The 13,226-nt window shown below is 42.2% G+C and overlaps 1 protein-coding gene across 15 annotated transcripts in view; it reads left to right on the top strand.

The window, feature by feature from the left end:
- TACC2 (transforming acidic coiled-coil containing protein 2) overlaps nucleotides 1-13,226 on the top strand; it is a 130,060-nt gene that overhangs the window by 91,946 nt on the left and 24,888 nt on the right. For 10 of the 15 annotated variants that reach the window (XM_032115822.1, XM_032115821.1, XM_032115831.1 and 7 more), the window contains 4 exons: nucleotides 5,367-6,675; nucleotides 9,710-9,745; nucleotides 11,218-11,278; nucleotides 12,299-12,506. In XM_032115822.1, coding sequence (XP_031971713.1) covers nucleotides 5,367-6,675; nucleotides 9,710-9,745; nucleotides 11,218-11,278; nucleotides 12,299-12,506 — 1,614 coding nt within the window. The remainder of the gene's footprint in view (nucleotides 1-5,366; nucleotides 6,676-9,709; nucleotides 9,746-11,217; nucleotides 11,279-12,298; nucleotides 12,507-13,226) is intronic. The other 5 variants (XM_032115834.1, XM_032115826.1, XM_032115825.1 and 2 more) reach the window with 2 other exon arrangements.

The raw sequence follows: 13,226 nt of genomic DNA, 5'->3' as shown, positions 1-13,226 counted from the left end.
TTCGCATCTTTCTGAAGAAAAGTGGCAAACTGAATATATCTATTCATAGCCAGTGTGAACTTTATTGAAGGCCATTGGATGGCAGAGAGGAAACCACTTCATTTGCAAATCAGATTGTCCATGGGAGGCAAGTTACAGCAAAGTGACAGAGCTATGTTCAGTGTTCCAAAAGGATGCAAAACACAGTTACACAACAGGGGAATTTATTGGAGGGGAAGAAGATGCGCAATGCGGAAAAAATCCAAATGTGGGAGGGCAACACAAAGCATTCATTTGTTTTGGAAATCTTTAGGAGAAATAAATAATACTAAGACTATAGTTTAGGTGTTTAGAAATGAGAAAAGTTAAACATTTTGTACTTTATAAACCACTTGAGTGTCTTGTAGTTTATTTATTTCCTAAGTTATGCATGTGGCTGTGCACAAAGAGAGCGAGTCCCCTCCTCAGGGCTCACAGGCATTGAAGCAGAGTTCCTGGATGGTACCATAAAGCTTAAAGAACAGGTTTCAGTAAAGGAGGAGTGAGGAATATGGGCAGCTGGAGAGCCTGGCACAGGCGTAGGGAGAGGCAGCACTGTCCTGCTGGGTTCCTGGTTCAGCAGCCACATGGCTTTATCTTCCACATGGGATGGGTGACAGAGCCTGTGTTTCGGTGCAAGGAGGGAGCACAGTAAGTGTTTAAAGGATTATTTCATCTATAGCTGACAATAATTACTTATGCAGATGGCTGTAGTTGTGCTGAGTGATATCATTAGCACAGCAGCTGGACCCCACTGCCGGAAAGCCAAGAGGAGAGTTTTTAATTAGGTTGACTTCAGTGGTAGTTTCATAAATATGATGAAAGTGAACTAAGCTGGACTCATGCTGGGTTTGTGCCAGCTCCTGGTGGGGCAAAACCTGCTGCATGGCTCTGGTCCATCAGCAGCAGAGCAGAGGAGGGGAGTCAGTCTGAGGGCAAGTCTGGAGGGGAAGAGGAGCAACAGAGCAAGTATGGAAACTAACCCTGGGCCCCTGGAAGTGCCACCAATGAGCCCTTCCATTCCTCCCTAAATAAATTGTGGGAAACATGGGTTATAATCTCGAGGCAAATTGGAGAGTTTGAGGTTGCATTTACTAGGTTTTGTCATTATTTTAAATTATTGTTGCGTGTCTCCTCAGCTTCTCAGAGCAATGTCCTCTTGTCCCTTGTTTCATCCGAGTACCAGAATGTCCCCCAAGCCCATTCTCCCAAATACCCTGGTTTTGGCCAGGAATTCCTGCCTAGGAATTTTCTGTCACCCCTACTGCCTTTCCCAGCTGAGTATTGAATTTGGATTGTATTCACAGGGGAGCCGTGAGAGCTGGAGTCCCCTGTGTGTATTACAGCCCAACAATCAGGATATGGGGCACCTGTATTTGAGTCTTTCTGGTGCCAGGGAAATTTGAGGTCAGGCTTTCCAGTAGAGACATTACAGTCCAGACAAAAACAAACTAAATTTTTGGTATGGAAAGCGTTCTTCTTCAGTGTTTTTCCTCTTGAAGCCTGACACGTAAAATTTGAGAAGAAACTTTTGTATACAAAGTTTTCTCTCAGAATAAATGACAAAAGTATTTTTACAGAACCTTAAAAAAGTGGTACTAATTGATTTCCTGACATCAAAGGGTTGTCATAGCAAGAAGAAACTTGAAATAAACTGTGTTTCAAAATTTCTAGTGTTAGGTAATTCCAATTCTTACATGCTTTTGGCATTTTTTCCTCATAGCGTAGTAAGTGGGTGCATGCTGTATGCATTTTCCAGACGTTTGCCTTTGTTTGCTTTTTCTCTAGAAAACAGAACTGGAATTTAATTTTTGCTGTATTTGCTTATAATATCTGTTCAAATTTTATTGCTAAGCCTGTCAGAATAGTGTTTCATTTTGTTTCCAGCTCAGCACGTTAAGGCCTATTTTCAGTCTATTGGGGTTCCCTCTGCTTTAGAGATGCTTCAGCATCTTGCCTTGCCTACTTCTGTAAAGGAGCAATCGAAAATTGTTTTGTTTATTAATGCACACAGTCTTAAAATATCTTATTTAAGCCCTCAGGCACAGGGTGGGATTCTTGGGTCTGTCCTGTGCAGGGCCAGGAGTTGGACTTCAGTGATCTTTGTGGGTCCCTTCCAACTCAGGATATTCTGTGACTTTCTAGGGACTTCTGGTTCTGCCATAACAGGTGCCAGATGAAAATGCCCAATGTTAAATATTCCATGTAGCTCTAATATTTAGGTCTCATCACCTGGATACAAGAAGTCTGAGTTTTATGTTGTTGGGGTTGGGTTTGGGTTTTTCATAGTTGATCCAGTCAAAATTTATCTGAAATCAGGGGAATTTCCTAGTGGAAGGAGCAGAACTTGGACCTTTTTTTTTTTTAATGAATGAAATGAGAGAGTTTGAGGAGCTTGCCTGGTTTTTTTATTGCAGTGTAAGTTCCCCAGCTATCCTCCACATTCTTGGAGTGCTTTATAAAACTTAATGTCTACACCTGTGGGCAGCTCTTACCAGTACAAATTGTGGGTGACTCAGTGCCAATAAAAGGCATAAACCTGACTGAAAACCTTGTGCTGGCCTCTCTCTGGGGCAAGTCCTGCCTTAATTCCCATAGCTTGTGTCGTAGTATGTTCCTTTGTGATCAAACTGCATTTTAATAAAATACTGTAGTGATACTGATTGGCTTCATTTTGTGTTGTAAAAGAACAAATGTCACTGCTCTCTGAACAGGCTGTTAATGTCAGGAAAGAATGGTCTTCATGTCCCTTTGTAGTGATAAAGCCTTGAGTACCATTTGTATCTCCTGCCCCAGCAATTCTGCTGTTACCAGGAGTGAGCCAGTCCTGTCGTAAAGCCAGAAGAGGCTGACAGCAGCATTTCACTTCTGCCAATAGCCGTGTTTTCTGAGGCAGTTTCACACCTTGTTTCATAAAGAAACAGTAAAAATATCGAGCAACACTCTGCAGAAATCCGTATTCTTGAGTAAAAAGGATTTGATGAGGAGGAAGTCGTGAAATAAGCAGTTAAAGGAGATTAAAGCCCTGCACTGTGTGGAGCACACAGAATTTAAGTGCTGGTTTGTTGAGAGTAGCTTGCACGCTCCCTTTGCGTGATGCATCCCAAACCTCAGCCTCTCATTTACAGTCCAAGTCCTGCGGGGCAGTGGTTTATTTTATTTTATTTTACTTTGTTTTAATGCCTGTTTATACTGCTTTGAACCGGGGCCTCGGTGCTGTTGAGGGCTTTGACGCAGGCTGGAATGAAAACAGTGCATAACTGCAAACGATTCCTTGTTCAGATCCCACTTCCATTTCACGCTGACCTACATTTGTACTCCGCTGACATCCCAGTGTTTATCGTGATGTATTCCCCTGAAGTGCCTTCCATTCTCCTTTCAGGGTGAAAGGGACAGATTAGGCTAATGCTGGAGGTTTATGGCACTCTCTGAGTGCCCTTAACAGGAGTCCCATCAGTGTCACAAAGTGATGTGTGTGTGAAGTGAGCACCAGCTCGACTGGCAAACGAAGCCTAATTAATGACTCCTCAGCCAGGCTGAAACCAAGCCCAAACCAGTGGGGATTAAGGAGAAAAATAAACTGTTCTGAGGTATTGCCACGCTATTAGCATTCATTTAGCAGAAAAACACATTAGAATATTATTTTAATTGATGTAGCCTAGTGAACTTTCACAGTCTTGAAAGAGAAACTGCATAGCTGTCATCCCTTTGACAGTCTCTGGAAGTACATGGTGCCACTTTGGGAAATGTGTCCAATTCCCTTAAATCCTTTTCTGTCCTCTACACCCATAAATAATAATTCTTGCAGTCTCTGAGCAGGCATACAATTTCTTCTGAAACAAAGGAAAATTTTTTCCCCTGTTCTTAATCCATTCATAGCTTCTCACTAAAATAATAATTGATTGTCTGTATTGCTTTCATGAACACTGTTAATGAATGTGGCGGGGCAAAATGAGAGTTATTTTGCAAAACATGTCAGGGTTGGTATGAAAAGGATGAGCGGAAATGTCTCTGAAATCGTTTAGGGTTGAGCAAAGCATTCATTTTTGTATGACTGTTTTTCTTTATAATTGCATAATTTTAAAAAAAATGACAACGTGAAGAAGGCTGTGTTGCTTCAACAGGAAACACGGGGGCATTCTGTTCTTCGGTGAGAGCTGAGAGCAGCTGGCTGAGCCCAGCCTGAACTGGGAGCTGGGGAGAGCTGTCCCAGGTCTCTGGTACCCCACAGAGACACACAGGGACAGAGGTGACCGTGGTACATTCACATCAGTGTAGTACAGTCACAGCAGGAGCAAACCATATGCAGGATTTGTAAAACATTTGGATAATCAGCCTAATGAGCTGGAAGGCAGCAAGGACCTTCACCTTCATGCTTTCCTACCTATAGATTTTCTGGTTTTTTGTTATGCACTCTTGTCTTTTTCTACTTTGTCCAATAGAGTTGTTATATCCCGGGTGAAGAGACTTCTATAAATCATTTTAGGGTTCCATTCAATAAGAAAACCTTTAATTGCAATGGAAAGCTGCTTGGATTAAGAGTATTAACATATAAATCTCTCAACAAAATTTTCTTTTCATCAACAAATTAGAACTACACTTGGAAAAACCTGGTTTAAATAATCTGTAGGGAGCTTCTAGCTTTTTAAAGGAAGATTTTTCAACTGAAAATATTTGTGGAGTTCTCTAAATGAATTTTTTTTTTGTTACCTTTACCATAATTTATTTCATACTAAGTTCTCAATTATTCATCTCTTATTATAAACTTGTAATTATGAGGTCAAAGTAGAGTATATTGAGTGCTTGGGGCAGATAGAGGAGCAGTATTGATGGGTTGTGGAGAGGAAGCCATTTTCCTCTGGGTAAATTGGTAAAAATAGCGCATGGGAAACAAAACTTAAGGTCAACATGTAATTACCGAAGCACCAGTCAATTTACAGAGCATAAGAGCTCTGACATGATTGTGTGAGTCTTTGTAGTAGTAGAAAATGGGAGTAAAAAAGTGCTTTATGTGCAGTTTTTCTGGTATTTGGAATATTTAGTGCATTATGGGGATACCCATCTCTATAAGTGATAGTTTAGAAGAGGTGCTTTAGAGGCTGTTGCAAATATGTATTCTGTCTTTTTGTGATACTTGCCTTGAATCCTGTACTGGGGAAAACAGATCTATTTTTTCCCCTAATCTAGTTCATATATTGGAAAAGTCACTTCGGTTTGCTTAGTGAATTTGTATGATTTTAATGCCTTTTTCTTTTACTTGCAGTAATATTAGATTGTAACAAAACTTCCTAAGCCCCAGTTGTAAAAATGTGTTTGAAGTCCGCTGAGTTTTCTGTGTGTTCCCACAGGACTGTGTTCAGAAGCTGAACCCGTAACCGATGTGTCACACAGTGAACCAGTTCAAGAGAGCCCTTTCCGTCCCCCTCCCCATTCTTTCTCCACTGTCTTCGACGAGGACAAGCCCATAGCCAGCAGTGGAACCTACAACTTGGACTTTGATAACATCGAGCTGGTCGATTCTCTCCATGCCTTAGGAACGAGCTCTGCAGAGCCGAAGAATCGTGACCCCAAAGCAAATGTCCGGAGAAAATCCACGGATTCAGTCCCAGTTTCCAAATCCACGTTGTCTCGATCTCTCAGCCTGCAGGCCAGTGATTTTGATGGAGCATCTTACCTTGGCAACAGTGAGACGTTAGCACCGTCAGCAGATGTGTACGGTACTGGTTCGAGCAGTGCTTCCAGTACCCTCAAGAGAACGAAAAAACCCAGACCAGCTTCCTTAAAAAAGAAGCAGTCAGCCAAAAAACCTCTGGATGCTCCCCTGGTGAAGGAAACCCCACAAGAACCTCCTGAGCTTGGCCACGCAGCTTGTGAGGATAAAGCATCTGAGGTGAAGGCTGACTCAGCAAAGCCCGAATGTACTGAACCTTCCAAAATCTCTGCTGAGAAAGAGGAGGCCCCGCCTGTGCCTGAAGGATCCGACCCTTCGGATCCGGACCGTTTCGAAGGGATTAGTGCATTTAGCTCCGGAGGTGGCAAGGTGCAGAACTCTCCCCCTGCCAGCAGGAAAACACTACCTCTAACAACGGCCCCCGAGGCTGTGGAGGTGACTCCGCCGGACACCGGGGGACAGGAGGACCCTCCCGTCAAAGGCGTTGCGTTGAGGCTGGAGTTCGATTACTCTGAGGAGAAAGGGGGGAGCGAAGACCAGCAGGAGAGCACTCCTCCTCCCAAAAAAGCAGGGAAAAAGCCTGGTGCTAAAATGCCGCTACGGAGGCCAAAGACTAAAAAACCGGTGGAGAAGCTTGACAATGCTCTGACCACCCCGACCAAGTCGCCCACTGACCCAAATGAAATCCCCATCACGAAAGGCTCTTACACTTTTGATATCGACAAGTGGGATGATCCCAATTTCAACCCCTTCTCATCCAGTACAAAAATGCAGGAATCGCCCAAACTGCCCCAACAAACGTACAGCTTCGAGCCAGACATGTGTGAGGACTCCATTGACCCCTTCAAGTCGTCTTCTAAGATAGCCAGCTCACCCTCCAAATCTCCAGCTTCCTTTGAGATACCAGCCAGTGCCAACGAAACGAATGGAACGGAAGGAGACAGCCTGAACAAACCTGCCAAGAAGAAGAAGACGCCACTAAAAACGTAAGTTAAAGGGCAGAGACGTTTCTAGAATAGAAGCAGCCCATTCCTCCCCCTTAGCACAGTTACACAGGATTTATATTTGAATAGAGAGAGGGAGATGACCGTGGATGTTGGTGGTCACGGCTGGAGTCGCGCTGGGAGGCTGTTCCTGCTCTCCCTCAACCTGTTTCCTCAATAATTTGATATTTCCAGAGCTACCAACCCACATTAGGCAACGGCGTTTTTTAAGTCTTTGGACTCCGTGTAGTTTTGAACCTGGTTAAATTGTAATTTTATCAGGTTCGTACCCAATTTTCTGTGATCTCATCCTGGGAAATCGATGCTGTTTAAGATGATCGAAGTAATCACGCCAGCACAACTATTTCATGAATCATTGTTTTTGAGCGTGGGATGTGAAATAGTAAGGCAGTGACAAATCTCATACTGCAAACAGCAGAAAAATGGTTTTATCCAGTGATTTATGGTATTTAAAAGAAAATAAACTGAAACAGAAGAGTGCAGTATTGAAATGTTTTCTTTTTTACATACACAACTAAAAAATGTGAAAAAATTCCTTTTTGTGAGAGAGCTTACAGTTGTGCAGAAAGTTTAAAATCTCCAAAACTGCTACATGTTAGGGAAATATTCAGCTTTTAAACATAGGTGACAAATTCCAGGATAAATTTTCTACATTGCTGGTTTTAGATATTTGGTTAAAAATCCCTGTGGCTGGTTGCTGATTTGCATGTTGCTTTATTTGTTTAGATATGGTTATTTTGAGTTGGTGACCACTAAGTTTATATCCCATATATCTGAAATTGATCTCCTGTGTGTATCTATAAGACAGTATCTCAGTTCATGTCCCTTTATGGTTTAAATGTTCCAGCTAGCTAACAAAAATGGGAGCAAAAATTTTAAATGCCAATTTAAGATAAGAAGATAACATGCTTCATGTAAAGCAGTAAAAAAGCTGACCTCCTGTGCAGGGTGAGATGGAGGTTATTCAGATTTTTCTGAACAGCCTCCTGCCTTCTAAGCTTCTAATTCAATTCCCTTGTCAGATTTGAGGAAGCTTGTGCCATTATTTTCTTCCTAGGGGCATTTCTGATTTATGGGTAGTTTAGACCACTGTGAAGTTGAGTTGTGTTCTTTGAGAGAGGAGCCTGGTTTTTTCTGGTATTGCTTCTTTTTGAGGTATACCTGAAATTTAGTGGTAAATGACACATTTTCCAAACCTGCAGTCCAAACTGGTTTGGTCCAAACCAAGAAGATGTAAAAGTCTGACAGCAAGAGCAGAACAATTTGAATCTTACTGGGGAAGTGTAGAGGGGAATTTAACATCACCAGATCCTTAAGTTTTTGCAACCAGCTGGAGTCTCCTTGTGTCTTCCAGTAGCTGGAGTTGACAGACCCCCAGTGTGGGCCTCTTGGGTTCTCCCATCTGCTTTGAATGTTGGAAAGAATTCCAAAGTTATTAATTTAGGGGCAAAATGAGTTTACAGAGAGTTTGCTAAGCCACATTTGTCCTTGGGAAAATGAATCACAGGAAAACCCCATCCTAGAATCACAAAGTTCACTGCTGGTCTTTATCATGGGGGAGAAGTGAATCTTCCCCAGCTCAGGGCTCACAAGTTCTTGGGTCAGGAGGGCTGCAGGAATTCCCAGCCTGTGCTTGGCACTGCTTTCACTGTGTTGTGTTGTGTGTTGCTCATTGCAGCCCCATAACCTGCTTTTGCAAGTGTTCTTTGTTTTTTTTTTTTTTTTACAGAGAGGAGACTCTGCATATTAATAACACATTGCAGCCTGCAGCTGTGGTACTTTCTAGAAGAAAATTACCCTAAGGCTTGTTAGGGGATGCCAGGGGAGGCAGTGGCAGGAGGGATTATTAGCACTGTTGAGGGGTGCAGAAATCAAACCCTATGGACCAGTTTGAAAATGAGTTCCTCATGTGGAAGGCAGTGATTTCTAGATTAGAGGTGAGGAAGCCAGGCATGAGTTTAAGCCTTTGCTTAAGCCTTGCACTACTTTGAATCTGAGCCATGTGCTCAGTCTAATGTGTCAAATCAATAAAAATTAGCCATTTTTGTTCTTGAATGAAACCTGCAGTAGTCTAAGCATTGTGAAAAGATGAGGTTTTTAGAAGAGGTGTCAGCTTGATACAAATTGCTCTCTGGTCGTCTACCTGAGTGCTGAGCTGCTTGGAGACAAATCACGTTGCTCAGGTGATGCTGAGCAAAGAGCAGCTGATGCCTCCCCAGTGCCAGCTCACAGTGAGGAGTAAAAATAGGTGGTTTGGAGAGACACTGCTTGTGCAGGCATTGCTCTGGAAGCTCTTGGATGGCTGGAGGCTGTTTAGAAATGGAAGGTGCCAGCTGTCGTGACCATTGCACATGAGGAGAGATGAGCAGAAGCTGCTAAGCTTATAAGTAAATGAGAACTTTTCCTAGCCTAGGCTGTTTGGCAAGGTTTGATTCTGGTTTGGGAGATACCAGTTTGCTCTGTCAGAACACCAGGTTAGGTTTTGGAGAGAACCAAAACAGCTGAGATTTAAAGAAATGTCATTTTCCATCCTGACCTGGGTAGATGGTTTGAAATGGTCAAGTAGCTTTTTCTGTGCTGTCACAACACATCAGCAAACATGACAAAACCAGGAATAACCGTGCCCTCTCCTTAAGCTTAGCTGCCATTCAGGAACAGTTTTGCATCTCATATAATAACAAATACTGTGTTTTGAAAAGCAAGCAGGTGGCCTCCATCACGAAGGCAAGGACAGTTAGTGTGTTGAAAGGAAGTTGAAGGTGTCAGCTTTGAAAAATGTGTTCTATAAGATGAAAGCGTGTCAGAAGTATAGCATTGAACTGGAAAACACTGAAGGACTTGATGAATATTTTTTTTCTCCTCATGTATTTCACAATAAGAAGTAGGGGTTAAGATTATACAGGTAGAAAATATGCATGATCAGATTGCCTTAACACATTAACAGAGTATTTGTAGGTTAATCTTTTTTGTCAGTTCCTTCTGTCTGTCTCTCTTTTCTTTGTCTTATTTGTCTTAGGATGGTAGAAGATGTGATGTCTGTATGTTCTCTGTTGTAAGTAATTCTAAGCTAACAATTCAAATTTCCTCTTTGATTTATGGGCTTTTTAATTTTACTTATTTATTTTGCAGCATGATCAGTTATTATTCAGCATGAAGCTTTTATGTTAATGATTTCACTTCACTTGCACATATGAAAGCTATTTTAAGTCAGATGCCTGACTGTGAATGAGTTTGAGGAATCTGTTGCCTCATTATCTGTTGCCTATCAAAGAAGATCCTCATTTAAAAACTATAGAGATTTTGTTATCCTTGAGCTAAAATATGGAAGTTTTATTTCTACCATTGAACAACGTTGCACAGTCAATTCTTTGTAACTACTGCATAAAGTGCTTGTCCTTCTTAAAGGAAAAAGTTATCCTTATTAATTCTGTCATCATAACTGGATAATTAATGGCATTGAACACACCAATATTCAGCTGCCCAATTTATTTTCCCCTCTAGAAGTGGTATTGATTTACCCTCTGCCAATTGAAACCCACCATTAGAATTTCTAGTGACAACCTTGCCATCATTGCTTAGGGATGAGCTGGTGGGCACTAATTTTTGCCACTGCATCTCAGTTCAAACATAAAGTCTTTTTCAGTGAGTTTGCTGTGGTATTTTTCTCCCTCTTGTAGCTCATAACATAAATGGTTTTGAATAACTCTGGCAATGTGCATCCAGAGAACAGATAGAGAATTAGTTTATTTCTGGTTAGAAAATATTTTAGCCAATTGTGAATAAACATAAAGGCAACATTCATAATTATCCACCATCATGACATAATGTGTGTTCTTCATTCCTTTTGCTTGATTGAAACCTGTGGGATTTTGGAGGGCTACAGTGTTCATGCTCCCAGTCTGCACTGTGAGGTGTTGGGGGAACTGGAAGCAGAATTGCCATATTTCTTGTTGTATTTGTTTTTAAAAACATTGTTATGCCCATTTGTAATATGACACAGGTTGTTCTGGCATCTGGGGAACAGCATCTGCCTCACATGGTTTTATTCTGTTCATCTAAAGCAGACCAGGTTTTTTCTTCATGGTTTTTGGGGTCATTGGAGCCTAAGTTTATCACAGTTTTAATTCTCAGGTAAAGGTGTGGGTTAGACCTAATTTTTGGATGGGAAACTGAAGCAGACAGAAGCCAAATCATTTCCACAGGGCCCCAGAGGGTGCCTGTGGTGGAGCAGGGATTTGAACTGCAGCCGAGCAGTAACTCTGCCCTGTGAATGTGTGAGGAGTTAGCATGAAAAATATGGCAATCCTGCTGTTCTCAGCTTTTGGGGAATCAAGGCCTGTTCCAAGTGCATGACAGAAATATGTACCCATGGCATGTTTGTCTGTGGTGCTGCTGCCTAATGGATGGGATTTTAATGCAGAAGGGCTTACAGAGGTTGCATTGTCTGTGCTGTCTCTTGCTAAGTGTGAAGTGACCTGATTCTTGCTGCTATTACCATATTAACAGTGTGACCTTTATTTTCAGTGATACATTTAGGGTGAAAAAATCACCAAAAAGATCCCCGCTGTCAGATCCTCCTTCTCAGGTAAAGTGCTGTTTTGTTTTGATGCATGTAATTTGTGTTCTTGAAGGGGCAAAAAAGGGGGAATTTAATTAATTTAATTGTGGAATTGTACATTTGGTAACAGAAGAGAGTTTTGTTTATTGGTGTCCACGTATAGTGCATTAAGCTATAACCATAAGGCATTAACCTTTTGGTCTCTAGAAGTGTGTATACAACATAGATCTAGTATTTGCCCTGGGAATTCCAGTTAGAGTATTAGCAAATGTATTTTGGAAAGCCCTGAGTTAAGATGAAGCAAGGATAGGAATAAATATCTTCAGTCAGTTGTCTGAAAAACGAGACATCACTATCCACCCTGGAATTTTAAGATTAGGAAGTAAGAAACTAAACGCACCAAATTGGTGGGCTGGAAAGGAAACAGAAATAAACCAAGTGGGCTGATCTACCAGGAACATGTGCTTGGATAGTTTGATTCCATGTTGTAAACTGCTGGCAGGTGGTTTTCTTGGAAGAGAAGTTAACAAAAGCTGCTCTTCTACAAAGGCCTGACTGCTTTGATGTGGCACAGCTCCTTCCACGCTGCTGTTCTTCTTCCTGTTATCCATCCTGCCCTTTTATTTGTGTTGCTTGACAACGTAGAAGTGAAGAAAGGGGAAAGGGTTCGTGACCTCGTGGACCTAGGAAGGTTTGCTCCTATGAGGGAAGCCTACAAAGTCAGTTTTGGTAGTCAGAGACTTCAGTGATGGATGATGTGTGCCACTTTGTGTCAAGTGCCTAACAGATTTCAACAGCTCTGGATCTTCTTTCTTCCCTGTTATCAAAGCAGCTTTGCAATGCAAGTGTATCATCAAAGAGCTTAGTTATACTGGGAAAACTTGCTGCTGGTAGAGTTGGTATTTTCCATTAGGTATTTTACACAGAGCTGCAGCAGAGATTATGGAATTAAAAAGATGGCTCAGGCGGTGCAGAGGAATTCAGAGATTGAGCTGTTTCGTGTGTTAGTGAAAGATAATGGAATTAATTGGCTCTTGTTTGCTGCAGGACCCTACTCCACTGCCAACTCCAGAAACACCTCCTGTCATCTCCACAGTGGTTCATGCCACGGATGAGGAGAAACTGGCGTCCTCCGTGACGGGTCAGAAGTGGACCTGCATGACTGTGGACCTGAACACGGACAAGCAGGACTACCCACAGCCCTCTGACCTGTCCACCTTTGTCAACGAGACCAAGTTCAGCTCTCCCACAGAGGGTACTGTCTGCTCCAGCCAGGGGGATGTTTACTGAGAGAGGGGGTTTGGTTAGGCTGAGGATGTTGGCCTGTACTCTGGTGAATGCAGACTCTTTATTAGGGAACCCTACAAATGCTGCTCTCTGGGCCATTCTGGGGAACGTGGCAATTATGGGGAGCTGAATATAAGACCCCAGTAGTCCAACGTTGAGTTTTCAGGGCAGAGAAGATGCTTAAAGGGAAACAAGAGGGGACTTCAGAGAAAGGCTTTTGCTTCCTTTGTGTGATTAATTGTTCTTCTCTGCGTGCAATGTATTCTCTGAGTGCCTTCACAGGAGACTGGGGTCTGATAGTGCTCCAGAGTCACTGAGCTACTGATTCTGCCTGAGCCTGTTCCTTAACCTGGATGGGAGAAGGTCTCATGTCAAAATTCTGCTCGAATTTTCTGTATTGCATTAATACCCTTAACATTCCATCTCTCCTCCAGCTTCCTGGGCTCCAGGTATCTTTATGCATAAGGATGTCCAGGATATCCCCTGCATAAGATAGTTACCATTCATATTTCCAGATAAAATTCCCTACTAGATCAGCCTATTAATGTTTTTCCTGCCATACCTTCCTGTAAGCATTTGTGAGCTAAAGGTGGAAGTTTCTGTTTAGAGAACTGTCATTCCAGGTCTGTGAAATGTGGAAGAGACAGAATTAAGAAAATTTGTGTGTGGCCTTCCTTGGGGCTACCGA

Source organism: Corvus moneduloides, chromosome 8 (genome assembly GCF_009650955.1).
Source record: "Corvus moneduloides isolate bCorMon1 chromosome 8, bCorMon1.pri, whole genome shotgun sequence".
NCBI lineage: Eukaryota > Metazoa > Chordata > Aves > Passeriformes > Corvidae > Corvus > Corvus moneduloides.
Note: the sequence above shows the minus strand (reverse complement) of the source record. Positions and strands in the feature narration are given on the sequence as shown.